Source organism: Pipistrellus kuhlii, unplaced genomic scaffold (assembly GCF_014108245.1).
Source record: "Pipistrellus kuhlii isolate mPipKuh1 unplaced genomic scaffold, mPipKuh1.p scaffold_m20_p_2, whole genome shotgun sequence".
Lineage (NCBI taxonomy): Eukaryota > Metazoa > Chordata > Mammalia > Chiroptera > Vespertilionidae > Pipistrellus > Pipistrellus kuhlii.
The window spans coordinates 5,638,079-5,664,544 of NW_023425515.1; the positions used below are offsets into that span (position 1 = coordinate 5,638,079).

The window sequence follows — 26,466 nt, forward strand, 5'->3', positions numbered from 1 at the left end:
TCTCTCCCCGTACGGAGGTCTTCCTTTCCTCTTCTCTTCGTGATGGTTTTTCCATTTTAAATTGGCCTTGAATCACACTAATTCTTAGTATGCATCCTGGGAGGTGTCCACCCCACACCCTCGGGGAAGGGGCTGGGCAGCCCTCCTGGCTGACGGGGGACTCAGTGGGTCCTGCGGGCGGGTGGGGCGTCAGGGCTGCATGGGCGGCATCCACCTGGGCCTGGAGGCAGGGCTCTGAGCAGAGGGGTGATGGGAGTGCCCACACATGGGTGCAGCTTCGGTTTCTGCTGGAAACAGGACAGCAGTCCCAGAGCTCTGCACGCGGGTGATGCTGTGCAGCCATGGCAGTGAGAGCCAGCCCCCTCGGGAGCCGTCGGGTGCACAGTGGGATGAGGACCTCACATCCACCCAGCCCCCCAGCTCTGCTGCTAGGCTGTCCCTGGGCCGATCAAACCCCAGGAGGATCGGACACGCCTCTGAACTTCCCTCAGAAGACGGGGCCTCTGCAGGTCACGAAGTGCCTGGGACACTTCAGCCCAGCACGAGCCCTGTGTTTGCTAATTGACTCTGTGATGCTGGAACGATTGGGTGAAAGGTTTTGCGGAACAGGCTCAAAGTTCACCCACAAATTACGTGTCAAGCACAGAGGGTAAGGCGCCCGCCCTGCAGCTAGTGAGGACATTGACAAATGGGAGAAGCAAAGAGCAGGGGCAATAGGGAACGGGGACACACACACACACACGCACGCACACACACACACACACACACGCACACGTGCACGGCGCTGGCCTGGGCACTCCTCTCTGCGGGGTGGTGCGTGCACAGCTCTGGGACATGCGCACCTCAGGCAGGGCTGATTGCGCCAGAGTTGGCCTCTGGGCAGGATCCTTGGTGGGACCTAGTTTTCCCACTGTCACCACTTCCCAAAAAGAAGTCACACAGGACACCATGGGCAGTGGGAAGCCTCAGTCCGGCTGCCTTAGGTCACTGTATGTGACAGCGCTGTTTCCCAAATGAGACCATCAGGTTGTTCGAGAACCTACTCGTTCTTGGGAGACGTGGCATTCAGGGGGAAGGGTCATGATTATGAAGGGGATTCTCTAGGAGCTTGGTGAGAGAAGGGGAGTGTGTGTGTGTGTGTGTGTGTAACAGTGTGTAACTGAGTGTGAGAGAAGTGGAGTGTGTGTGTGTGTGTGTGTGTGAGTGTGAGAGAAGTGGAGTGTGTGTGTGTGTGAGTGTGAGAGAAGTGGAGTGTGTGTGTGTGTGTGTGTGTGTGTGTGTGTGAGTGTGAGAGAAGTGGAGTATGTAACAGTAGTGTGAGAGAGAAGTAGAGTGTGTGTGTATGTGTAACAATGAGTGTGTAACAGTGAGTGAGAGAGAAGTGGTGTGTGTAACTGAGTGTGAGGGAGAGAAGTGGAGTGTGTGTGTGAGTGTGAACAGTGAGTGTGAGGGAGAGAGAACTGGAGTGTGTGCTTAGGGGTGACGGGCGGCCCTGGAGGGGAGCATGAGCTGAGGGCAGAGGCTGGGCCACATACAAGACCTGACCTCTGCCTCCCACCCCCAGCTCAGACCCTTCCTGGCTCAAGTACAGTCATCACCTGGGACCGCAGAGATGTCCTGGAAGAGGTGAGGCTGCATCCCTGGCCCAGAACCATGGGGGCCCCAGAGTAGTCGGTCCCTCTGGTCCCCTCACTGATGTCCCGGCCGGATTCTGAGCCCATATCCTTCCTCTGTGTCCCTATGCCTGGCACCGGTGGGCACGGCTGGGGGCCCTGGCCAGAGCACGAGGAGCATGTGGGAAGGGATAGGGGACAACTGGGCAGGCCCCTGTCCGTGCCACCAGCCCGAACCCTGTGCATGTCCACTCTTGTTTGTGTCCCCTGTGTGTGTCCTCCTGTGTCTGTGTGGCATTGACTCAGCCCAGGACATGGGAGTGTGGTGGAGTAGGCAGTAAGCGTGGGTGTGGCCCCCAGCCTTGCCCTCTCCTCCTCCCAGGATCTCGCAGGCTCAGTGGTGCAGAGCCCCCCTGCACGGGCTCTCCCTGGGCCGCAGGGGCCCCCTGGACCCGCGGGGCCCCCCGGGAAGGATGGCGCCCCTGGAAGGGACGGTGAGCCAGTGAGTACACATTTCTCCTTGGCCCCACGGGGGTGGGGGCTCAGGCAGGAGGGGGAGAGGGTGCAGCTGATCGGGCAGAGCAGTGGACCCTGGGGAACCTGGAGACCCCAGGATGGTAGGCACTGTGTGGGCCGCTGCCCTCCCTGTGGGAGAGCGGGAGGTGTCGGGGAGGCTGCGGGCAGAGCCACCGAGGACGAAGGTGGTCCGACGCTGGGTGGGAGGTGCTTGATGCTCTGCCATGGGCGTCAGGTCTGTGGAGGTGTGCAGCCCGGGTCCGATTCCACGCCAGGTGGGGTGGGGCCAGAGCCCGAGAGCCCATCACTAACCTCTTCTCTCTCCTGTTCCAGGGCGACCCTGGGGAGGACGGAAGACCCGTAAGTGTGCTTTTCTCTCTGAGCCGCCTATTGCCTGTGACGTTCGTGTCAGATCCTCGGCACTCTTTATCCTGTGATGCTCCTCAGGCTCAATCCGGTGAAGGGATTTCAAAATGAAGCCATTTAGAAAGTGCAACTTTGTTAAGAAAATACAAGTTAAAAAAAAAACAAAAAAAACCACCACAAGAATAACGCTTGGTAGAAAAGTATAAAGTTACTGGAGGCTCGATGCACAAAATTTGTGCAAGGGGGTAAGCCCTCGCAGCCCCAGCATCATCTGGAAGGTCGTCTGGAAGGACATCTGGTCTAATTAGCATATTATGCTTTTATTAGTATAGATGCCCTGGCCGGTTTGGCTCAGTGGATAGAGCATCAGCCTCCAGACTGAAGGGTCCCAGTTTTTATTCCGGTCAAGGGCACATGCCTCAGTTGGCAGGCTCTGTCCCTGGCCCTGGTTGGGGCATGTGCAGAAGGCAACGAATCAATGTGTCTCTTTCACATTAATGTTTCTCTCTCTCTCTCTGTCTCTCTCCCTCCCTTCCACTCTCCCTAAAAATCAATGGGGAGATATCCTCCGGTGAGAATTAAAAAATAATAATAATGAAGTTACGTGTATGTATTGAGATGGTTAGGCTAATTGCCAGAATTAAAAAGGGGGGAAATGCTATAGCTTCCAGATCCTTAAAGGGAAAAGTGCATAACAGAGAAACGAAAGGCTGCCCACGATCTGAGGCAGCACACACGGAGCAGGAGACGGTTATTTGCAGGTGTCAGTTACAGATGCCGTCTCAACCCATGTAGTTTTTATCTTAAAATTCTTCGTTTGGTTTTTAAAAAAACCAACAACTCCTCGTCCCAAAAAAACACAATAAAATGACACGGGAGAATCATCACCGAGAAAGATTTGGGAAGCAACAGACCGGCAAAGGGCAGCAGGCGGGAGGGAGGGAGTGGCGCATGGCCAACCCGGACAGGAACGGTACCCACGTGGCACAGCCCCGCACAAGGGGCGGGGCGCCCACGCTCCGGTGGGGATGGCCAGCATGCTGCAGGCAGCTCTGCGGTTCCCCCAGGTGCTGTCTGTGAGGCGAGGTCACGTGCAGAGCCTTGGGAACCCCCAGGGTCAGAAGTGCCCACCTGTGGTCCCAGCTCAGGCTCAGCTCTGCTCCTCCTTGCTGCTCGGTGCTCCGTGCTCTGAGCGGGAGCAGACACCCAGGCCTCACAGCCACAAAGCTGCCTGCCTGTGGCTTAGACGTGATGGGACAGAGAGGCCTCCTCCCTGCCTAAGCTGCCGGCCTGTGTCTTCCAGGGAGACATCGGCCCGCAGGGCTTCCCGGGAACCCCAGGAGACGTGGGCCCCAAGGGGGAGAAGGTGAGTCCAGCCTGGCTGGGGCTGTGGGTGGACCCCTGATCCAAGCAGGGCTGTGCTCCCAGGTGTAACCGGGCATCTTCTGTTCCCAGGGGGATCCTGGGGTTGGGCCAAGAGGTCCCCCAGGACCCCAAGGGCCTCCAGGGCCACCAGGACCCTCCTTCCGACACGACAAGCTGGTGAGTCCTGCACGGGCCTCCTCCGCCACGGGGTCCACCCGCTGCCCCAGAGGAGGGACCCTCTCATCCCCTACTTGGCCTCGGATCTGGAGCCAGCCTTCCTAGGGGTGTCTGGTGCCCAGGGGAGTCAGGTGTCCGGGCCTATGGTGCCCAGGGAGTGGGGCGGGGGCCCTCCGGTTGGTTCTGGGCCTCAGAGAAGCCTCCTTCAAGCTTCTTTCACTCAGTGGAGAGGGCGGGGTGCTCACTCTCTCTCTGCTTCCCGTCTTTCCCTGGTGGTGAGACGGGAAGTGCTAGGGGACAGATAGTGTGTGTGTGTGGGGGGGGGGGCTCCCCCGATTGCAGGCCGGGGGACAGGTCAGGGCCCTGGGTGATGGGCGTCTGTTCTTTCCCTCAGACCTTCATCGACATGGAGGGGTCCGGGTTCAGCGGTGACCCGGAGAGCCTTCGGGTGCGTGTCCCGTGGACTGGGGGAGGAGCAGGGGGGTAGGGAGGCGATATCGGAGGTCAGGGGGGACGATGGGGGGAGGGGCGCTGTCCTTTGGTGGATGCCCTGCATATAACTGTTCTGTTTTTCTGTGTCCAGGGTCCGAGAGGTTTCCCTGGCCCCCCTGGGCCCCCCGGCGTCCCAGGCCTTCCCGGAGAGCCAGGCCGATTCGGGGTGAACAGCTCCGTCATCCCAGGACCCGCAGGCCTTCCTGGTGTGCCTGGGCGGGATGGACGCCCTGGGACCCCCGGCCCCCCAGTAAGACCTGCCTCCCCTCGGCTGCCCTTGTCCCCATCAGGGTCGGCTGGGAATGTGGGGGAATGCTAAGTATGGGGGCCTCTTCCTGTCTGGGCAGGAGCTCCCCTCACCGCCTCTATTTCTCTGTCCTCACCACTGAGTCCTCCAGGAGGGAGACTCCCCACGCTCTGTGGGGAGGAACCTGATGGTTCTGGGCCTTGACCCACCAGGTGACCACATGCAATGCCAGTCATCTATCTCTCTGTCCCTCAGTGGGCAGCCAACTTCACAGAAGTGATTCTCATGGGATCAGGGTGGGCCCCACTGCCTAAGGACCGGGAGCTGTGAGGGTTCCACGTTTGGCCAACTCACCATTCACAGGGGTCTCAGAGCCCGGCTACTCCCCCGCTCCTGGCACCGGGAACGGTACACAGTGGCCTGGTGATGCCCACAGATGCCACTGTTGCAATCAGGCCTCAGAAACCAGTGCGTCACTTGATAACGTGCTCTGGATGTGTAATTCACCAGGGGTGGGGTCATCCTACTGACAGCACCCCCTCCCACTTCAGTGAGAGTCTGCCCCAGCATCGTGGGTGAGGCAAGCCTCTCACCAGGGGTCCAGAGGTTCCTCAATTTGACCAGCAATTAAAAAAAAAAAAAAAAGGAAAGAAATTTAAAATCTGAGTGGAGCCGCATGAGCTTCCTGACCCGTGTTACTGTGGGGTTACTGTGAGCCATGGGGTTTGGGTGTGTCCTGGATCCTCGGGAAATCTGTGGACACCCAGATCACCTGCTAACCCGCCTCTTTCTCAGCTGCTGAGTTCCCCCGGCCCCACACTCTGCTCTCTCTCCCTTAGGGACCTCCGGGAACCCCAGGAAAAGACGGGCGGCCAGGAGAGGCCGGCCAGAAAGGCAGCCTGGTAAGTCACTTCTCCGGGTGTCCAGTGGAGGTGTCCGACAGCCATGGTGTGGCCAGGGGGTGACCGAACCCTGGGCGTGAGTCTGGCTCTGGTGACTTCACGAGGAGAAATGCCATAAGGTGGCAGCACCCAAGGTTGTGGGTGGCTTTACTCCAACAGGCAGCCTCCCCCACCACTGTCATCCGGGTGCAACAACGGGGGCCTCGGGCTCCCCAAGTTCGCTCAGAGCCGCGGCTCGCTGGGGCTCGCGTGAGCATTCAGGGCCTCGTGACCACTTTCTCTGGCAATTGGACTCATGTATTTTGAAGGCTATTAACACTTCCTCTGATTTGGAGATTTCAGTTCGAGTTTCAATTGTGGTTGCATCAGTAATGGAGAAGTGTTCAAGGCTGCACAAATCTCTAATTGGGGTTGTGGTTTCCGTCTGGTTTTCTGCGCATGAAGGCGGGGCTGGGGGGAGTGCCAACCTGCAGCCATTGGAAGACACTTCCATGTGGCACCGTCTGTGAGCTCATGGCTTCTCTGGGCTCAGCCGAGGGGGTGCAGGTTAGGTGGACCCCTCTGCTCCGAGCGCCTCGCTTTGGCCACCTGAGCTAGTAGGGCTCTCCTGGGCATTTGCTACTTGGCTCACAGCTGTGGGGCGGACTCTCAGCAGTGGTTCAGTACTGGCCCCCACGTCCGAGCCTCCCCCGGGGCCTCTGTCCCCACCTGAAACAGACAGAGAGGTACACCAGGGCCAAGAGGGGCACTTGGAGTCCTAGAAACAAGTCTTGTAGGAGCAGCAGCTGGGCATCCAAGCTCCCAGGTCCAGAAGAGAGGAAAATCACAGAAATGGGAAAACAGTGGCTTGTGGGCCGGGATAAACGAATGAAAACCCTGCGTGCTTTTCTGTTGCTGGCTGCTCACTGGTCTGTTTGTATAGTAATTACTCTCTTTCCTGCAGGGCAAAGTGGGGACCCCAGGACCTAAGGTAAGATGGACTTCCAGATCGGGATTGGCCGCTGGGTGGAAGTAGCCCCTGCCCCCCACGAGGGCATGGAGTGGGCAGGCAGGCTCAAAGGCCAGGGAGCTGTCCTTGGTGCTGATCATGGGCTCTGCCCATCCTGCTGTGGTCAGGACTGCCTGAGCCAGAAAAAGGTGCCCTCCTGCCAGTAGGCAGAGGTGCTGCCAGCATAGGGCAGTGGTCACACTTGTGCTCTTATAGTGTATCTGTGGGCTTGGAGTGTCCTTCACAGCTGGTTCCAAATCTGGTCATCTCCATTTACTAGTACAGATGAGGAAACTGAGCTCAGGATCAGGTGGCCACAAGGGGGCGGCACTGTGTCCAGCTTTGGACTCAGCACGAGGGCCTCCCTGTCTTGTGACCCAGTGTCCTTTTTTTTCCTTTTTTTTAAATATACAATATTTTATTGATTTTCTTTACAGAAAGGAAGGGAGAAAGAGGGATAGAGTTAGAAACATCGATAAGAGAGAAACATCAACCAGCTGCCTCTTGCACACCCCCTACTGGGGATATGCCCTCAACTAATGTATATGCCCTTGACCAGAATCGAACCTGGGACCTTTCCACTGAACCAAACCGGTTTCCACAGTGTCTTTCTTGCACTGGGCTCCTGCCTGACCCTTGGGGTCCTCAAGCTCTGAGCAGTAGGTCTGTGTCTGAGACTGGAACCCCACATTGTACCTGCGTTCTGGCCCTGTTCCTCCCTTAGGCTGTGCCTCATGTCCCTTCCCACCCATACCCACCCAAACTCTGCAGTGGTAATGGGGTACCAGGCCTTCCAGATTCACTCCAAGCCCCCCTCCCCAGGCTCCGTCCAGCAGCACCCTTCCCCCTCACCTGCCACAGCACCCCCTGGCTCTCTGTCTCCATCCTCACAACTCCAGCTGTGCAGCATGCTCTGTGCACGGTGCACCCCTGAAACGAACATCTCAGTTATTTCATTTTTAAGTGGATGAAATCCTCTCGTAAACTCAGAAGAGAGGTGCAGTAGGGTTTGCTTGCTTCATGGAACATTATCTGTATCGAAGGCTTTGCAGGTTTGTAAAAAGCTTTGTAAGGAAACGCAGGTTTGCTGGGGACACAGTGACTGCCTCAGGGATCAGCCGACACCCACCCTGATGGCCCAGAGTGATGATGTTCTCTCCCCACCTTTGCAGGGAAGCAAGGGAGACTCCGGACCCATGGGTGCTCCCGGAAAGGACGGCTTGGCAGGAGCCCCCGGACCAGCAGGACCCCCAGGACCCCCAGGACCCCCCGGGCCTCCAGGACCAGGACTTCCCCCAGGGTTTGTGAGTACCAGCTGCTCTTGGCCCCAGAAAGCCTCGATCTGTGGGTTTGTGAGTACCAGCTGCCCACGGCCCCCTCCCAGCATCCCACACCGACTGCCCGTAGTGGAGTCCCCACAGAATGGGCTGGCTGGCCGTGAGTGTGGGTGTGTCTCCTGAGTCCCATCACTGCCTGGACAGCGCCCCATGGTGGAACCATGGCCTCTGCTCGGGGACCGTGTCCCACAAGTGATGCTGAAGGGAGATAAAAGCAGAAAGTGAGTGCCATCACACAGCCAGGTCCCTGGCACACGCACGGAGCAAGAATGAATGGCCTAAACGTACGAGGCTCTGTGAGCGGGCTCCCATCCAGCAGGTCCCTGCCCCCAGCCAGACCCTTCTTATTTGAGGACAAGGATGGCTGCTACCAGGCAACCAGGCCCTTGGTGTCCACCCTGCTTAGCTATGGCCGGATCTCCTCCTCGGGCCAGTGGCTGGCCTCGGAGAGGGTCTCTTTCTTTAAGAAGAGACACTGACTTGAGTCGCTGTGTTTTCCAGGATGACATGGAAGGCTCCGGGGGACCCTTCTGGTTGTCAGCCCGAGGTGCTGATGGGCTGCAGGTACTGCCTGTGGACAGCTCTGGGGTGCAGGGGCACCTGGGGCGGGGGCGTCCCTGGGACAGGCCTGCGGGGGACCCAGAGCAGCACTGCAGAGCCAGTGAGACCAGCTGTGTCTGGGGTACCGTCCATCCTGGAGGCTCCCCCACATGGAAACACGCCCTGGTGGTCCTGATGAATGGAATGAGCCCCGAACGATGCTCCTTCCTGCGAAATCTCAGTCACTGAGTTCTCCTGCTTGGCGCCTCGGCCATCTCAGCTAGAGGGAGCGGCTGGACAGACACCACGTCCATAGTCAGCTGGGACGGCTGTCCCATCGGCTCAGCGCCTTGCTGTCTATGTATTAGATTCTTGCTGTCTATGTATTAACAGTGTTTCCCAAACTTTTGACATATGTGTACCCCTCCTATAATTTTCATAACGCTGAGTACCCCTCGTACTCATGAGAACGTAGAATTAGGCGCAGCTAAGCACGGTGCAGTGCATATCCCCACCAAACTCAGGTGCAACCCGTACCCCCACCCAACTCTTCCCGTACCCCTGGGGGTACGCGTACCACACTTTGGGAAACACTGTATTAGAACATCTCAGTCCTTGTCAGTAGCAATTCGCTGCCCTGGCTCAGGTGGGGTGTGAGCCAGGCGGTGAGAATCGTTGCTGTGACACAGAGGTGGGGAGGATCCCGTGGGCAGAGGCAGCGAGGTCTGGGGGCACGGGTCCCCCCTGTCAGGCTCCAGGCCCAAGCACGCAGCTCCAAGACCCCTGGACCTCTAAGAGGGTTCTGTTTCAGACCTCCGAGGTGAGAGGATGGGGACCCTCAGTGGTCACAGCCCTTATTTTTAAGTCATGCGCTTATTCTTAGTTAAGTAAAGTGCAAATTTATTTGTGTGCGCGTGTTCTGAGCTGATGTTCCTGGGGGGCTGGCACGGGTCCTGGCACACCCACTGCAACTCGAGGACAAACCACCCTCTTGGTGGGACTTTAAGGGGGGGCTCTGGCTGCTCTTGACAAACGTGATTTTTTTTTTTTTTTTCTGTTTTGTTGGGAGCGGGCAGCTCTGGGGAGGGCTTGTTTCCTTGTGGGAGGGAGACACTCCCAGGAGCACCAGGCTCTGAGGGCCTCTTCCCTCTCTGCCCTCACAGGGAGCGCCCGGCCAGCCTGGAGCCAAGGTAAGCACGAGATGAGGGAGCGCTGCTCCCGCTGCCGCACTCCGCCAACCCAGGAGTTAGTGACCACTTCTCGCCCCGGGTCATCATGGGAAATGTGGGGACAATGGCCACTTACTCCAGCCCAGAGCCTACGTGGTGGAGTGTGGTGAGGGGTCTGATCCCTCTTTCTAAAGCTGCGTGACCTGAGATCCCTGGCCTCACACATTGGAAGTGTGTGCTGACTTGGGGAGAAGAAGGGCGTCGGGGGAGGGGAACCCCTACAGCCTCCAGGGCAGCAGATGGTGCCCCGGAGACCTGGGGGCTTCTCTTGGGCCTCCCCCAACCTTGTCTTTCCTCCTCCTGCTCTCTCTCTGCTCTCCAGCCTATCCCTGAAGGACACCTGCCCCTCTGAGGTGGTTGCCCCCCCTCCCCAGGGGTGATGAGGGCTAGAGGGGCTGCTCTGTGCTCCTGCTCACTCCTCGAAGGCCTGCCTCTAAGGCACATGTGTCAAACACAAGGCCCACGGGCCAAATCCGTCTTGCCAGGCCTTGCAATGTAGCCCGCACCGCGCTGTCATCACTGCACTCCGCTGCGTTTCCATCACAATGACAGTTTATGACTGTTCAGTAAACCATTCGGCCCGCGATTTAGGCTGGATTTTTTATTTTGTCCCCTTCTCTGATTGAGTTCGACACCCCTACGTCTAAGGCGTGCGGGGCCCACTGTGGGATCAGCCCTGCTATTCCACCTCTCACTTCCGAATGTTTTGCTTTGATTTGCAAAACTTGGGGACATTTCAGAAGTTGAGTTTTTAGAAGTACCTATTACAGTAGATTAAGTTATAAAAAATGAAGCCATCTCATAGAAAGACATGATGGCCTGGCCTCCAGGATAGCCCCAGCCATGTGCCTTTAGCGTGTGGCCACCCCCCAGCCGTGCCGGCCGCAAAGCCTGTGCACACGGTGCTCAGTGTCGCCTGGACACTCAGCTCTGAGCTGGGGGAGGGGAGCCGTGTGAGACGCTACCTGAATCACTAACCCTTTCTTACGTTTCTCCGGGGCCGGGTGGATGTTGCCACGGGGTTGGGCCCGCCCAACACTGCCCTCACAGAACCTCTTCCCCCACTTTAGGGGGATCCTGGGATAGCTGGCCCACCAGGGTCCAAGGTAAGCACCTTCCCTTGGTCCTGGGAATTGGCAGTCTCTATTGGCCCTGGTCTGGGGGCGGGGGGGGGGGGGGTTTCTTGGCCTGCGCCCCTTGGATCCTTTGGCCTCATCGGCCCAGGCCCCTCACAGCCTCAGTAAAAGGCTCCCCTCTAGGCTGGCCCAGCATCATAGTGTTCTCCCATTCCCCCCCCCCCCCCCCCCAGTTCATCCCTGACTTTATTCGGCCCTGACTTTATTCCTCCGAAATTAAGTCCTATTTGTTTCAAGGGTGCTCACCTCCACCTCACCCCCGCTCCCCTAGGCTTGCCTATGGCTTACTGGCTCTGCTGCAGACATCATAGGCACCACACGTGTCCTCTGTCCCTCCTCCAACCCCTGGCCCCCAGCCCCCTCCTGCCCTCCTGCCCCCTAAGCGTTTCCAGGAGGCTGCGCCCCAGCCTGTCAGCCCCCCACCAGCCCACTGGGCTGTGTCTGACACACGGTCCGCTCCTCGTGTCCTTTCAGGGAGAAGTCGGTGCCGACGGCCCCCCTGGCTTTCCTGGCCTCCCCGGCAAGGAGGGCGTGGCTGGAGCCCAGGTAGGCGCCCACCCAGGGCTGCCAGGGGGGTGATACCCCGAAAGTGAGAGCTGGCACTCCAGTGTGTCTCTCAGGCGGTCCCCCAACTGAGTTCTCTGTATGCCACGGGGCCTGGAGACTCCACTCCCCGGGATGAGTGGGGAGTCCAGGCTGCCTGAGGGGTTTCCTGTGGTTGTCTGGGTCATCTACAATACCTCCCTGCTCCCTCCCGCTACCTCCCCGGGGCAGTTGGTCAGTGAAAGAACTCTCCATACCTCATTCAGAGCGGGTCCCAGCCATCCGGGGTGTCCCGGCGTGGGGGAGTGTGCCTCGGGGTCTGTTTATGATGAAACATTTCCTTCCTGTCTCTGCAGGGACCAAAAGGAGAAAAAGGAACCCAGGGAGAGAAAGTGAGTGTGTGTGTGTGTGGGGGGGGGGGGAGATTGGGTGCACAGGTGGGGTGGTAGGTGCATGTAGGGTGCCCTCTGCCCCACCAGTTCTTAGAGACTTGGGGTGAAGACCCACAAATCTGATGGCTCTCCTCACACCCTATCAGCTCTGGGGTCCCAGCCAGGGCCCCTGAAACACAATTCTTCCCCTACAAGCAACCCAGGCACTGGACACAGGCTTCTCCTTCCAGGGTGACCCAGGCAAGGACGGCGTGGGGCAGCCAGGGCCCCCCGGGCCCCCCGGACTCCCGGGGCCCGTGGTCTACGTGTCGGAGGAGCAGGACGTAAGGATGCTGCATGGGTGGGCACATGCTCTGCCTGGACCCCCAGGGCAGGGTTGACCCCCAACTGCCAGGGCCACGCTCTGGTTCCAACGTGGGAGAATGTTGGTCAGAGCCAGCAGCCCTCCCCCCACAGGATGACCCCAAAAGACACTGGGGTTTCCAGTCTTGGTTCTGCGGGGTTTTTCGTTGTCAAAACCAGGCCTTCCAGCATCCCCTTTGGCTGAGCTGTACCCACTCCGGCCCGCATTGCACAGCTGGAGAAATGGGGGCACTGGTCCCAGAGGACTGGCTGGTTCTCCAGGCCAGGAGGCGGCTCCCAGAAGTGGCTTCACTCCTCCTCTGAGGGACGGAGAGGCACAAGCCAAGCCGACTCTGTCCCATGGTTGATCTCTAGAGTTGCTCTGTTTGTCTTACGGCCGCGATGAGAGCGGGATTTTAATTGTAAGCGTGGTTTTCTTTTCATGGCTCTGTGTTCCTGCCGCCTTGGTGACAGAGAGCGGTGTCCGTGACCCATGGAGTCAAGGTACGTGCCGCCCTGCCTGGAACGCGGCCAGGCTGCCCGGCGCCGGCCGGCATCTCCGGTGACACTGTCGCTTTATCCCACAGGGCCAGCCGGGGTACGCAGGCCTCCCCGTAAGTAGCCTCAGCCCCGCCCCCGCCTGGCAGGGAGCAGGGTTTCCATGTTGTGAGGAACCCCGATGCAGGCTGGGCGCCCGCTAGGCTAAGGAACCTTCTGGCTCCTTAGCAGGCGCCCCGGGGTCTAGCATGGGGTCTGGGGCCTGTAACTGGTCAGGACCACGGGGCAGGTGCCTCCCGGGCAGCCATGCTGGGAGAGAGCATGAGTGGCCAGCACGGGGATGGTGCTGGGCTCCCTTTCATTCCCGCCTGTCTCCCTGCAGGGACCAGCTGGGCCGAAGGGAGAAATGGGCTTCAGAGGCCAGCAGGGCCCCCCGGGACCCAAGGTGAGGAGTTGGGTGTCATCTGCTCAGGGACGGCGCCCTCTGTGAACCCTGAGGGGCAGTCCTGGGCACCCCAGGGATCGCTGTCTGGAAAGGCAGGGAGGGCCCTGGGTGCTCGCACAGCCTATCTGACGTCTGGGAGAGTATCTGACCCGAGTTCTCCTCTTGGTCACTTCAGTGTGACCCATGGGGGACCCGCCAAGACTCCCAGCCACAGAGCCCAGAGGGCAGGCAGGCCTGCTCCCATGCCCCCATTGTGGGTGTTCGCGGGGACCCAGAGTTGGGGCTCTGCTGCGGGGGTTGGAGGGCCCTCCCCCTGGAGCTGGCCTCCCTGACTGCGCTGCTCGGGTTCTAGGGTGAGAAGGGTGAGCCCGGCATGGTCTTCAGTGCCGACGGCAGAGTGCTGCCCCCTGCCCAGAAAGGAGCCAAGGTGAGCCCCCGGGCCTTGTTTCTCTCCTGTACCAGCTGGCAAGCGGGATTTCCAGGGACCAGAGACCCAGCATGGATGGGGGAGAGCAGGGGAGAGGGAGGAGTGGCTTCCTGAGAGGACCTAACCCCTGTCCATGCATGGGTTCTGGAACCTTCCATAGCCTGGGCCCCTTGCCCTTCCCTGTCTGTTCCTCTTTCACAACCACATTGGGAAGGTTCTGCAGCTCAGATGCACTGCAGCCCAGCTGGCCCTGGTCACTCCCAGCCACGGCTCTGGGCTCACACCCTGGCCTGGCCTCACCTGCAGGGGATGGAGCCCCAGCTTTGCCCAGTGGGAGCTGCCCATCCTGCTGTGTCTGCTGCCCCTCAGCCTCGGGACGGCTGCTGGGGTCCTGGCCCTCCTTCCTCAGGAGGCAGCAGGGCCTGGCTGGGGTCAGGCGTGGGCTCCTTGAGGGGCCCGTGCCCTGCGTCCTCTGCCCCCAGCAGTTATCTCTTCAGACGGGCCCTTGGGTGGGTCCTGGGAGTAACTGGACCCCGATCGGGTGGCTGTAGGTGCAGGCCTGCAGGGGCCTGGAAGCCCTCAGAATTGTGGGGATGGCCACGGAACCTTGGGTCCCAGGCCCAGAGAATACTCTGCCAGCCCCACCTGCCATTGTACCTGAGGTCAGGACCAGGGTGACTCTAACCAGGACACCGCAGGGCAGCCTCCCAAGCTGCAGGCCTCTCAGGGTGTGCCCGTTCATCCCCCCGGGACAGGACACCATCCAGTTTCTTCTCTGCTGTTGTTTCCTTCCCTCCCCGGTGATCAGTGCCTCAGTGCTGCCCGGAGGGCATCCAGATGGGCACAGGGACCCCGCGGGGTTGTCTGGGGGGCATGACCTGTGCGGTCACCTAACAGTGCTTCTGGTTTCTGTTCAGGGGGAGCCCGGCTTCCGAGGACCTCCGGTGAGTAGGCCCGGCCTCCCCGACATGCACACGCGTGTGCTGTGCTCTGAAAAGCACCTGTCCCCGCCTGGCTACTGCAGAGCATGAGTGACCGAAGCTTACATCCCAGCTTCACGGTCAAAGCGCAGGACGGGTGTTGGCGGGAGACCACAGCAGGGCCTCCCTCTGCTCTCCTGAAATGTGGCTGCTCTCTGCAGGGTCCGTACGGACGGCCTGGGCACAAAGGAGAGATCGGCTTCCCGGGGCGACCGGTAAGGATTGACGGTCTTGCTGGTAGAGGTGCTGGGGGAACAGGTCAAGTGTGGGCCAGGCCCTGGGGGCAGTGGGCTCTGAGGGGGGTGGATTGCCATCCTTCCCACTGCCTTGCACCTGAGGTGGCCCCTGCCTGAGCCTGGCTCTCTTTGGGACACGGGTGAGGAGGCCCTGCTCATGGACAGCTCAGACCCAGGAGGGGCTGACACCCCCAGGAGGCAGGGGTGGGGACAGGAGCATGTGGGCCCAGCTCCCTGGGGCCTGAGGGCTGGGGTGGTGTGAGGCTGGAGGTGGGCTGGGTCTGTCCTGGTGGGGACTGAGATGGTAGCTGAGGTCTTGGCCAGCACCCACCGGTTCCTACACTCTCCACAGGGTCGTCCTGGGATGAATGGATTCAAAGGAGAGAAAGGGGAGCCAGGAGACACCAGTGTCGGATTTGGTGCACAGGTGAGTGTCCTGCCAGGGCAGACAGGCTCGACTTGGGCCCCCAGCATCCAGAATGGCTGGGGGGAACAGCCTGCTTCTGAGGGGCCCTGTGGTGTGACTACGCTGTGCTTGTCCTCTCACTCACATGCACATACATGCACACATGCACACACACAGCTCTAGCACACCGGGCACAGACACCCTTTCTCAGAAGGGCATCCAGGTTAGCGTGGGCTCTGAGCTCCAGGGTTGTCTTCACTCAACACCACGTTATTACTCACAGTAACTGCCATTGTTTGAGCCAAGGGTTTTATTTTAGCAAGGTTAGCAGGGTAGGGCATGTAGCCATTTCGTCCTGAGAGTTGGGGCTTGCTTCTGACACTCCGGGCACCCAGGACCCCTCCTGCCACACTCATGCATTCTCTCTGGGAAGCCCAGCCCCACCCCACGTCTCAGCCTGGGGCCCCTCCCGCCCTTCCTGGTCCCTGTCCCGAGCTCCCACAGCTCAACCGGACAGGATGGTGGTCCTGAGCTGAGTTCCAGGCAGTCGCTCTTCCAGTTTTTTATTTGTTGCTGGTTCTTCCTGGGAGCTTCCTTCTCTCTTGTTGATGAAGACTGGGCCGTTGGAAACAATTAAGACTAGAAATCAACACTCTTCAGCTTTTGAATGATAGGTCACATTTGTGAATAAGGAAGAGAGGCTCTTGAATTCTGTTTACACCATTGAGTTTTATTTTATTTTTTTATATATACATTTTTTATTTATTTCAGAGACAGGAAGGGAGAGGGAGAGAGATAGAATCATCAGTGATGAGAGAGAATCATTGATTGGCTGCCTTCTGCACATCCCTCACTGGGGATCGAGCCCGCAACCCAGACATGTGCCCTGACCGGGAATCGAACCATGACCTCCTGGTTCATAGGTTGATGTTCAGCCACTGAGCCACGCTGGCCAGGCAGCTGTTGAGTTTTAAAGGCGGCTATGAAATGGCTGTGCATGTGCCCCTGGTTGGGGGCATCCCACCTCTGGTTCTGCTTCTGTCTGTTCCTCCTCAGCCACACTTGGACAGTGGCTAAGGGAGGACCATGTGACTTTCAGAAATGCTCCTGCCCACATCTGCCGCCCCGGCCAGGGTCTGACCTGGCTGTGGCCGTGACTGACCCGAGCTTTCTGTTCCCTCCCAGGGCCCACCCGGCCTCCCAGGGCCTCCGGGGCCTCCTGGGCCGCCAGGCCTTCCCGGGACCCCTGTCTACGACAGCAACGTAAGTGGCCTGGCACCTCTTGCTCACCCCTCCCCAGTCCTTAGACAGAGTCCTCGGTTGCTGCCACCTTCCTACCATCAACCCCCATGGACCCCGGGGAGAGGTAGCCCAAGCTCCTGGAGGGTTCCTCCCTGAGTAGGGGAGATGGGGTCCTTCTGGGAGGGAGCCCCGTGGTGGACACCGGGCTGCCTGCCTCGGGGGCCACAGTGAATTAGAAGATAAGCCCCCAGGAAAGTACAGGCTGGGGGGGGGGTGAGCTCTCTGATCTGGGTACCTGAGCCCCAAGACCCATTGTCCCTGGGAAGGTGGACATGACATTTCACGAGGCTCAGAGACGTGAAGTGCACTCATGAGGGGCTCCTGCCATGACCAGGTCTCCTGATTCCAAATCCCGTGTCCTCTCCTCCTCCTCCCTGCTCCCCAATCTCGGGGTGCGGGTGGAGGGTGCTTCTGTGCCCTTGAAGAGGGTGCCGGGGCTTCTGGGCTCAGAGACCCCTGGGTGGGTGGTGACCTCAGTTCCCAGTGTCCCGCTCAACAGCTACCTCTGGCCCACTCTTTGCAGGCATTTGTGGAGTCTGGCCCCGTGGGACCTCCCGGTTTGCCAGGTGAGGGCTCGGGCCACCCTGGAAGAGCTGCGGGCAGGCGGCCCTTACCGGGTGCTGGGTGCTCCAGGACTGGGCACCCCTGCTCACCGGCTCTGAGGCCACATGAACTCCCTGGCAGCCTAACGTCGGGTGGGAGTAGACACAGTGACCACTCACTTGCTGCCCACAATTCAGATCGGGCTCCAGAGGGCATGGTCTTCTCACACATTCAGTAATGGGCACTGGGGTCTCCGTCCCTCCAGGGCACCAGGGGCCTTCTGGACCGAAGGGGGACAAAGGAGACGTGGGCCCGCCCGGACCACCAGGTGAGAGTGCTGGGCGGCCCTGGGCTGAGGGGCTGCGCTTGGGGTGGCTTGTCCTGCCCTCCGGGAGGAAGGAAGCCCCTTTGGGCTCGGGGGGCCCTCACAGGCCCTGTAGGGCGTGGACTGGGCTCAAGGACACCGGGTGGGGTGGCCCATCACCACCACAGGGCCCAGGGCGGCAAAGACAGTGGCCGGGCAGCACGTCCTATCACCCACCTGCTGAGAATCAGGGCTGGACCCAGGTGTGTCTCCCAGAGACGACCTAGCCCTCCAGTGGGTAAGCTGAGGGGCCTTGTGGGGAGGGGGGGAGAGGTGCAGCATCGTGCTGGGAAAAGGGCTCCCCCGCAGCTGGCGGAGTGTCCATGGGAACGGACACCCATGCGGCTCCGGAGTCGGGGTCCAGGTGGAATGTCTGTGATCCTTGCTGCGGGCGCACAACACGTTTTTGATCAAGAACTCAAAAGGAATCACAGATAAATTGTTAGACGTAATAAGGAAGTTAATCAAGGTCACGAGGGCAATTTACAAAATCCATGACCAGTCATAAACAAAATGGAAATATTTAAAAGTTACCGTTTAGAAAGAGGTTGGTCATTGTCGGAGGTGAGGGGTGCGGGGAGGGAGAATTGGACGAAGAGAGTCAAAGGGTACAAACTTCCTAAACTTTTTCCTTTTTGCACCCGTATGAGATGATGGATGTTAGTAAACTTACCGATCACTTCGCAGCGTATGTTAGTCTAGTCATCCTGCTGTACGCCTTACACTCCAAAAGTGCTTTCTGGCGGTTATAGCCATGAAAATGACAGGAATAAAAAGGCACCATTAATAAACACATCCCCCCCCAAAAAACAAAAAAAAACAAAAAAACTGGCAATAGGTTGTAAGAAAATAGGCAAAGAATCTCTACAGAAAATACGAAACTTCTATAGAGAGAGATAGAAGAAGATGCGGATGGGTGTGTGTGTCTGGGCGGGGTGGGGGGGTAATAAATGAAAGAGGCCGTACCGTGTCTCATTGAGGCCCCATTCGAAACCTCCTGTAGGGCAGTTCCCGTTCGACCTCCTCAATCTAGAAGCTGAACTGAAGGTGGGTGACCCCTTATCCCTGCGCTGAGCCCTCCTCCGCCCACTGGTCCACCCAGCACTCCCCTCTGCCCACCGCACATGGGGCACGGGCCATCCCTGGCTTGGTTTGGTGGTGCCAGGCCTGGGCTCAGACGCTCCCCGCTGCCTCACCCTGCCCCCTCCAGGCTGGCAGGGGTCAGCACCACCCCTCCCCACACCAGCAACGAGAGCTGGCCTGTCTGAAACACGCATTTCCGTCCACAGGGAGACAAGGGTGACCGAGGGGACACCGGGCAGAAAGGAGAAAGGGGTGAGCCCGGGGGTGGCGGATTCTTCGGCTCCGGTGTGCCTGGACCCCCTGGCCCGCCTGGCTACCCTGGCATTCCGGTAAGTCTGGGCTTCAGGCCGCCCTGTAGGTGCCCGCACACAGACCCAGGCCTGTGCGAGTTCCCAGAGGCCCCTGGGGCCAGGAGCTGAGCACTGAACACCCGATGAGGCCCACAGGCTGCGCCCTACAAACAGCCCCGAACACTGCCACCCTGGTTCTGCCCTATGGAGGGGGCATGTGGCAAGCCCAGTGGGTGCACAGTCACTGGCCCCACCAGGGTGGGCACACTGAGTGTCTCCAGAGGGAAGTGGGGGACAGGGTGGAACCCCCACCCAGCTTTCCTGCCTGATCTTCTGCAGGCGCTGTTCCTCCTAATCGGGGACCCCCCCCAAGTCCCCTCAGGGGGACCCTTTGCCCTAAAAGATTCCAGGGAACAGTGGCCCAGCTTCTGCCTGGGGGGTGGAGGGAGATTAGGGGCCCTTGGGGGCCACACCTGTGTTCAGGGGCTGCTCTGGTGCACGAGCTGGGGTCAAACCCCGGCAACAAGGATGCGGGGTGTCCTCCCAGGCCCTGGGACATGGGCAGGGAGGTGCCACGGTTCAGAGGCCGTGCTTCCTGCAGAGGTTCCTGGCGATGCCTCCCGGCCCCTCAGACTTCAGTGCGCTTGGCCTCGGGCCCTCGCTGACATCAGCATGTGTCCTGTTGTCCGTCCTAGGGTCCTAAAGGAGAGAGCGTCAGGGGCCAGCCTGGCCCACCTGGACCTCAGGGACCCCCTGGCATTGGCTATGAAGGGCGCCAGGGGCCTCCGGGACCCCCTGGTCCTCCAGGGCCCCCGGGGCCGCCTTCCTTTCCCGGCCCCTACAGGCAGAGTAAGTTGGGTGGGGAGGGGTCTGGGCTCCAGCCTCGTACCACTGGGGCTGGCGTGTGCCCACTCTGGCTTCTCTCTTGTAGCTATCAGCGTTCCTGGCCCCCCCGGCCCCCCTGGACCCCCAGGCCCCCCTGGATCCCTGGGCACCTCCTCAGGGGTAAGCATTCCCCTGCCCCCGCCCCTCCCTGCCTGGTTGCCTGCTTTGGAGGCCTGTGGGTGGAGCTGTTTGATGAGTCCTGGGTAGACCCCACAGGGACCCTGCTTTGCCCTGAAATGTGGTTTCTGAAGCTGAAGTGGGGTGCCTGGGGGCGGTGACTGAGATGGACAGGGGGGAGGGGACAGCCACGGCGGAGGTTCCCGTGGGCAGGACCACGCGCAGAGGCCTAGGGACTCATGGACTCGTGGGTACCCGAGAGACTATGTGGAGTGCCCTCTCCCCCTTCCCGAGGGCACCTCACCCACCCCGCCTTCATGGGATGTCCCGAGGGCCAGCCTGACAAGAAGGTGCCCAGTTAAGTCTTAAGGACTGTCCTCTGTCCGGGGAGTCCATGTCCTCACCCCATCACCTGGAAATGTCCAATGTCCCTGAACACCACACCTGTCGAGATCATCTGCCATCTCTGTCCCCACCCCCCCTCACCACCACCCTGCCCCTGGTGAGCCCAGGGCCGCCTCTGAACACAGTGGGGCCCCACTGGGCCGGCCTCCCAACAGGTGAGGATCTGGCCCACGTACCAGACCATGCTGGACAAGGTGCCCGAGGTGCCCGAGGGCTGGCTCATCTTCGTGGCTGACAGGGAGGAGCTGTACGTCCGCGTCCGAAATGGGTTCCGGAAGGTCCTGGTGAGTTCTCTGGGTGGCCTGTTCCTGCACCTCCTGTCCTCACTTGTGGGGGTCGGACATGGGAGAAAGTGGGGAGCGCTGCATGGAGGAGGAAGGCCCCAGGCCCATGGGCAGGGGCACAGGGATCCAGGCCACTGCCCGCACCCACAGCAAGCCCCCTCCGCCACGGTCAGGACCCTCAGGACCATCCCATTAGGGCGACACCCCTCAGGGAAGAGTGACAGCCAGCACTCCTCATGCTATTTTTTTATTATTATTATTTAGTAGAATTTCTTGAGGAATTCTAGGCTTACAGAGAAGTAGCCCTCACCCTTTTGAACACGTGTGGTGTGCCAGGCCCCGGGCAGGCCCCAGATGCCGCCATGCTGGCTTCCACAGGGAGGGAGGCCCGGGCTGGGAGGGAGGCCCGGGCTGTGGGTGCTGGGAATCAGGTCATTGACGTGACCCCCGTGTTTTCTTCCAGCTGGAGGCCCGGACGCCCCTCCCACGTGGGACGGTAAGGAGCCCTGTTCTTTCCCAGCTGTCGGTCTTGGGCTGCAAACCTTTGAGCCTGGTGGATGCCAGGGCGTGTGGGGCATGCAGTGGTGGCTGCTCACTGCCTCCCATTTCTGGAACAACACTTACTGGTAGTGCTTGAACCTCCTGGGGCCTCCCCAGATGGGGAGATGGGCGCCCATTGTCCTCCCCAGGCTCCTGGGGCCAGAATCCAGAGTCTTGCTGTTCTTCATCCAGAGAGCAGGGCACACGGGTGGACTGAGGGTGGACGGAGGGGGAACAGGGGAGACGGAGCTGGGGGATGAATGTGCTGAAGTGAGTACTTGAGTTTACGTCTCACAACTGTAGGCTCCTTTGAAAAAGCATGACTTCTCCTATGGCCCAGCCCGATGAATGGAGTCCATTCTCTCATTCATTCATTCATTCATTCAGCACATAGTCCTGGGTCCCTCCCATACGCTGGGCACTGTTCTAGGCATGAGGTACAGCTGGGCAGGAAAGGGGTAAAGCCACTGCCCCTTGCAGCTGACATTATATGGGGGAGACGGGCAGTAAAGAGAATAGGTTTGTCAACAGGTGAAGCATGACATGAAGTACAGTTATACAAATACAAATCTTCTATGTAAACACTAGTATATGTTAATTATATGAACTATAAACTATCCACGGGTACTAAGTACCTAGTAATAGGCATATGGGTAACCGTAATACGTTAGAAGGTGTGTGCTAAGGCTTTCGGCGCTGTGGGAGTAAGTAATTGGGAAGTGGGTGGGGGCGCAGGAGTTGGGGTTTGAAGATGGAGGTCACCTTGTCTCTGCGGTGGGAGTGGAGCAAAGGCTTGAGGAAGTGAGATGGGGCCCCCTATCTCATAACCGGGGATCTGAGCTGCAGCGAGGAGGTGGCCTCGAGGTCGGGGGACGTGGTCGCCTGAGGCCCCCCCAGGCCACAGCAAGGAGGTGGCTGGGTGTGCAGGAGCCAGGGGTGTGTGAGCAGAGGCCATCCACTTGACGTAGGCATGAATAGGAGGGCTGGACACCCCCACCAAGAGCACCAGCTGGGGTGAAGAGGAACAGGGGTGCTCTGGGGCGGGGAGCAGGAACCTAGGCCCCGGCAGGAGAGTGGAGCCTGAGGGGCACCAGGGGGCCTGCCTGTGGTGCCGGGAGGTGTCGGAGCCCCCGTCCCACATACCGTCCACCCCTCGATCTGCAGGACAACGAAGTGGCCGCCTTGCAGCCCCCCCTGGTGCAGCTGCACGAGGGGAACCCGCACCCCCGGTGGGAACTGCCCCCCTCCACCGCACGACCCTGGCGGGCAGATGACATCCTGGTCAGGCCTCCACGCCTGCTGGACCCCCAGCCCTACCCGGGAGTGCCGCATCACGGCTCCTACGTGCACTCCCGGCCAGCCCACCACCCCACTGGCGCTCCCGCCCACACCCACCACGACTTCCAACCGGTGGTGAGTGACCCCAGGGGCACACGCCCACCAACCCGAGCTCCCAGGGAGGGTTCCGGGGCCGGGACTGCCCTCTGGCACCTGCCTCCGAGGCCAGTCTGTGCCCAGGTCCCAGAGAGGCTGGGCTGGCGCCTGTGCCGGCCCTGGGGGCGGGCCCCGCAGAGCCTTTGTCACAGAGGTGGCTGCCGAGGCCTGAGGGCAGGGACTTGCTTAGGAGGTAGATGGAGGAGTGGCCGCTTCAAGCTGACCACCGCCCTCTCCCAGGCTGGGCGTTGCTTTTGGGGCGCCCGCACCTCTGCTGCCCTGGGCTGAAGGGCCCCAGTGGGGCTGCACTCAGCTCTCCTGAGCCCTGTCTGTGCTGAGACTCAACCCTACTGTGCATGCAGGGCCGGGGCGGAGGGAGGGCAGGCGGGGAGGGGGCCCAGAACCGTTACCCGATGTCACCGGCGGCTGCCTGCCGCTGAGTGCCACTCTCCCGCAGCTGCACCTGGTCGCCCTCAACGGGCCACAGCCTGGCGGCCTGCGTGGCATCCGTGGCGCCGACTTCCAGTGCTTCCAGCAGGCGCGCGCGGCGGGGCTGGCGGGCACCTTCCGGGCCTTCCTGTCGTCGCGCCTACAGGACCTCTACAGCATTGTGCGTCGCGCCGACAGGGCCACCATGCCCATCGTCAACCTCAGGGTGGGTGCGCTACCCTGTGAGTGTGTGTGGCGGGGGAGCTCCCAGAACTGGGACGAGGGACCTGGGAGTCGGGGGAGGGCACTGGGCTGCTCACACCCCTGAGAACCCAGCAAGGCCCTTCCCATGGCTTTATCTCATGGCTCACCACCGTGTGCTTGCCAGCTGCCCCTGATGTTTCAGGGCCACAGGTGGTGGGCCCGTCCCAGACCTGGGGTCCAGGCTGGGGGAGGTGCCTGCTCTGCTAAGGCGCCCAGCCAATGGCCCTCTGTCGGGGCGGGGTGGGGGTGGGGGGTGACCAGAGATGGGTAAACCGCCCCTCTTCCCTCTGCAGGACGAGGAGCTGTTCCCCAACTGGGAGGCCTTGTTCTCGGGCTCCCAGGGCCAGCTGAAGCCGGGGGCCCGCATCCTCTCCTTTGACGGCAGGGACGTGCTGCAGCACCCCGCCTGGTAGGTGCCCCCGCGTGAGTGCAGTAGCTGGGGAGACGGCGGGAAGAGCTCTGGATCTTACTGGCCCAGTGCAGGCCCCTGACGCTGCACCTCCCTGTCTCGCCTGACCCTCTACCCGATGCGAGCTCGCTGTTTAAAACTCCCAAGATCCAGAAGAGCATTAATGACACAGAGCGTTCTTTGTGTGTTGTATGAACACACTCACCAGCCTGCTCCCTGGGCAGGGACCCCCTCCCTCCCGACTGCTGTCCGGGAGACTGGCCAATGGTGGGTGCCCAGGGGGCTCTCGCTGTCTGTCACGTGGACATCACGGGGAGCGATTGCTCCCGTAAATTCCCCCAAACGGAATTTCCCAGTTGGAGGATGTCTGTCCTTCAAACAGTGGTGGAAGCTGTCGGGTCGCCCTCACACCCTCGGACCCTCTGCCGGCATGGTGTGAGGGTGCCTGTCCCCCTAGTGCATGCTCTTCCAAGGTGGCTCATGGCTCAGACAAGTAGGTGCCCTCACGGAGAAGCACCCAGCCCCAAGGGACCAGTCATCAGGGTCCCAGAGGCTGCTCCCCATACTGCGCCCCCCGAAGCAGTGGCAGCACGGGGTGCACTGTCCCCGGTGCCTAGGGATGGCCCGAGTCCCCCCTAGCACCTCCATATCCAGCTGCAGCCTCCGCCCTCTTCTGCCTGAGGGTGGCCTCCGCGCCAGGAGGAGAGGGCCCGGGGAGACTGACAGCCCGTGTCCTGCAGGCCACAGAAGAGTGTGTGGCACGGCTCGGACCCCAGCGGGCGCCGGCTGACGGAGAGCTACTGCGAGACGTGGCGGACTGAGGCCACAACAGCCACGGGCCAGGCCTCCTCGCTGCTGACGGGCAGGCTGCTGGAACAGAAAGCCATGAGCTGCCACCACGCCTTCATCGTCCTCTGCATCGAGAACAGCTTCATGACCTCCTCCAAGTAGGGCTTCTGCCAGCTCACGTGACGTACGGCCCGAGGGCCCGAGAGGAGGCCGAGCGGCAGGGCGAGTGGAGAGGCCCCCAGTGCCGGCCGGACAGGGAGCGGCAGCCAGCACTCCAGACCGGGGACCTGGCTGGGACACATTCCTGTGTGGTTCACATTTCATGTAATCCTCCAGAAATAAAAGAAAGCCAAAGAGTGTATTTTTTAAAAAGTTTAAAGCAGAAAGCTTGGTGCCAGCTCTTTTCTCCTGCCCTGCCTGTTTCCAAGCCCCAGCTGGCCTGGCCTGGCCATGCAGGTCCTCAGATTAGACACCAGGGGGCGCACCCAGTCCTGTTCCTCCCTCCCTCCTTCCCTCCCTCTTCTCTTGTGGCCTTTAGCCCTCACTCCCCTGGGCAGGATGTGCACCCCAGGCCTCCAGAGGGTTCTTCAGTTCTTCAGGCAGGGGCTGACTCAGTTTTCTGCCTGAAACCCCTTCTCTGCACAAAACGCAGACTCGCTTGCAGACTAGCCACGGCCTCCCTCCTCCCTTCTCTATCTGGGCCAGGGGCTGTGCCAGCAGTAAAGCGGGCCCCCCCTCCCCAGGCGGTCAGCAGTCCAGACGACTCAGGCCTTGGCTCTGAGGGGGACCAGCTCTCCTCTGTCTCTTGCAGCGATCCCCCCTTCCACTGGGGCAGTTTTCAAGCTCCGTGCCCAGCTCCACACCCCACTGCTGAGCCTGGCTCCAGTCAGGGGATGGGGGAGAGCATTACCTCCCCGCCCCCCATGCTGTGCTAGTGGCCTGTGCATCCCCTTTCTCCCAGAGTCAGCCTTGACCCGTGGGGTCTCTGTCCCATGCTGGCTCCCCAGTTGATCTGTGAGGTTGAAAACAGTGCAGAGCTAGCCCCAGCCATAGCTGTATTGTGTGTTTTTAGGGTTCACAAACCAGACATGGTAGCATCCTGTTCCTGGCCCCAACTCCACCTCCAGTAACCCTTTAAAATCCATATATCTCCTCCTAAATAATAAAAGCCCAGCGACCAAACGGCGGAATGAACCGTCAACCAGTTGCTGTGACACACACTGACCACCAGGGGGCAGGTGCTCAGTGCAGGTGCAGCCACTGGACAGCCGCTGACTGGCATGAGCAGCGCTCCCACAGTAATCTGATCCCCGTGGTCCACAGTCCCCCACCAGTGCATGAATCCCCACCGTGTCTCCAGTATCTATATAAAAGCCTAAGCAACCAGGTGGCTGACTGGTAGCTATGATGCAAACTGACCATCGGGGCAGACGCTCAACACACAGGCATGGAAACATGGGATAGACTGATGAATCTCTGGGGCAGGGACAGAGATTAACCAAAGATCTTATATGCATACTAGAGGCCCGGTGCACGGATTTGTCAAAACCGCAGTCCAACATCCCCCAAGGGGTCCAGATTGCAAGAGGGAGCAGGCCAGGCCGAGGGACCCACTGCACAAATCCGTGCACTGGGCCTGTGTGCGTGTGTCTGGGGTGTGTGTGTGTGTGCGCGCGTGTACTTTGATTTCAGAGTGGAAGGGAGATGGAGACAGAGATAGACACATCAATGATGACAATCATTGATTAGCTGCCTCCTGCGGACCCCACACTGGGCGTCAAGCCCGTAACCTGAACATGTGCCCTGACTGGAAATCAAAATGTGACCTCCCGGTTCACAGGTCGGTGCTCAACAGGTGAGCCACACTGGCCAGGCCCAGTCCCCATTTTCCAGGCCAGAGTTCCCAACACCCATGAAGGCCAAGCTCTGCCCGGAGCACCTGCTAGGGCTCCTCGCGTCCCTGACCAGACTGCCTCCTGCTGAGCCCTGCATGGAGGCCGCCTGGAGGGGCTGCAGCAGGGGGAGGACAGGACTGGACCATGTCCACAAACTAGCTCCAGGCGCATGAGGGAATGAGGCCATGTGTTTTGCCTTGTTCACCACCATCCACAACAGCGCATCTCAAAACCCACATCATTGTCCTTGTTGGAG

The 26,466-nt window shown here is 60.1% G+C and overlaps 1 protein-coding gene across 3 annotated transcripts in view; it reads left to right on the top strand.

The window, feature by feature from the left end:
- Positions 1–24,694, top strand: part of COL18A1 (collagen type XVIII alpha 1 chain) — a 76,987-nt gene extending 52,293 nt beyond the window's left edge. For 2 of the 3 annotated variants that reach the window (XM_036444084.2, XM_036444081.2), the window contains 36 exons: positions 1,565–1,626; positions 1,996–2,115; positions 2,463–2,489; positions 3,799–3,861; positions 3,951–4,037; positions 4,432–4,485; positions 4,621–4,779; positions 5,616–5,678; positions 6,622–6,648; positions 7,839–7,970; positions 8,505–8,567; positions 9,707–9,733; positions 10,843–10,878; positions 11,383–11,454; positions 11,808–11,843; positions 12,074–12,166; positions 12,660–12,689; positions 12,773–12,799; positions 13,066–13,128; positions 13,481–13,555; positions 14,473–14,499; positions 14,697–14,750; positions 15,124–15,198; positions 16,363–16,440; positions 17,003–17,045; positions 17,288–17,350; positions 18,390–18,433; positions 18,676–18,798; positions 19,455–19,608; positions 19,691–19,764; positions 20,322–20,450; positions 20,914–20,946; positions 22,155–22,403; positions 22,882–23,079; positions 23,411–23,526; positions 24,267–24,694. In XM_036444084.2, the coding sequence (XP_036299977.1) occupies positions 1,565–1,626; positions 1,996–2,115; positions 2,463–2,489; positions 3,799–3,861; positions 3,951–4,037; positions 4,432–4,485; positions 4,621–4,779; positions 5,616–5,678; positions 6,622–6,648; positions 7,839–7,970; positions 8,505–8,567; positions 9,707–9,733; positions 10,843–10,878; positions 11,383–11,454; positions 11,808–11,843; positions 12,074–12,166; positions 12,660–12,689; positions 12,773–12,799; positions 13,066–13,128; positions 13,481–13,555; positions 14,473–14,499; positions 14,697–14,750; positions 15,124–15,198; positions 16,363–16,440; positions 17,003–17,045; positions 17,288–17,350; positions 18,390–18,433; positions 18,676–18,798; positions 19,455–19,608; positions 19,691–19,764; positions 20,322–20,450; positions 20,914–20,946; positions 22,155–22,403; positions 22,882–23,079; positions 23,411–23,526; positions 24,267–24,477 (2,987 nt within the window). In that variant the 3' untranslated portion in view covers positions 24,478–24,694. The remainder of the gene's footprint in view (positions 1–1,564; positions 1,627–1,995; positions 2,116–2,462; positions 2,490–3,798; positions 3,862–3,950; positions 4,038–4,431; positions 4,486–4,620; positions 4,780–5,615; positions 5,679–6,621; positions 6,649–7,838; positions 7,971–8,504; positions 8,568–9,706; positions 9,734–10,842; positions 10,879–11,382; positions 11,455–11,807; positions 11,844–12,073; positions 12,167–12,659; positions 12,690–12,772; positions 12,800–13,065; positions 13,129–13,480; positions 13,556–14,472; positions 14,500–14,696; positions 14,751–15,123; positions 15,199–16,362; positions 16,441–17,002; positions 17,046–17,287; positions 17,351–18,389; positions 18,434–18,675; positions 18,799–19,454; positions 19,609–19,690; positions 19,765–20,321; positions 20,451–20,913; positions 20,947–22,154; positions 22,404–22,881; positions 23,080–23,410; positions 23,527–24,266) is intronic. The other variant, XM_045585301.1, reaches the window with a different exon arrangement.
- Positions 24,695–26,466: the final 1,772 nt, after the last annotated feature.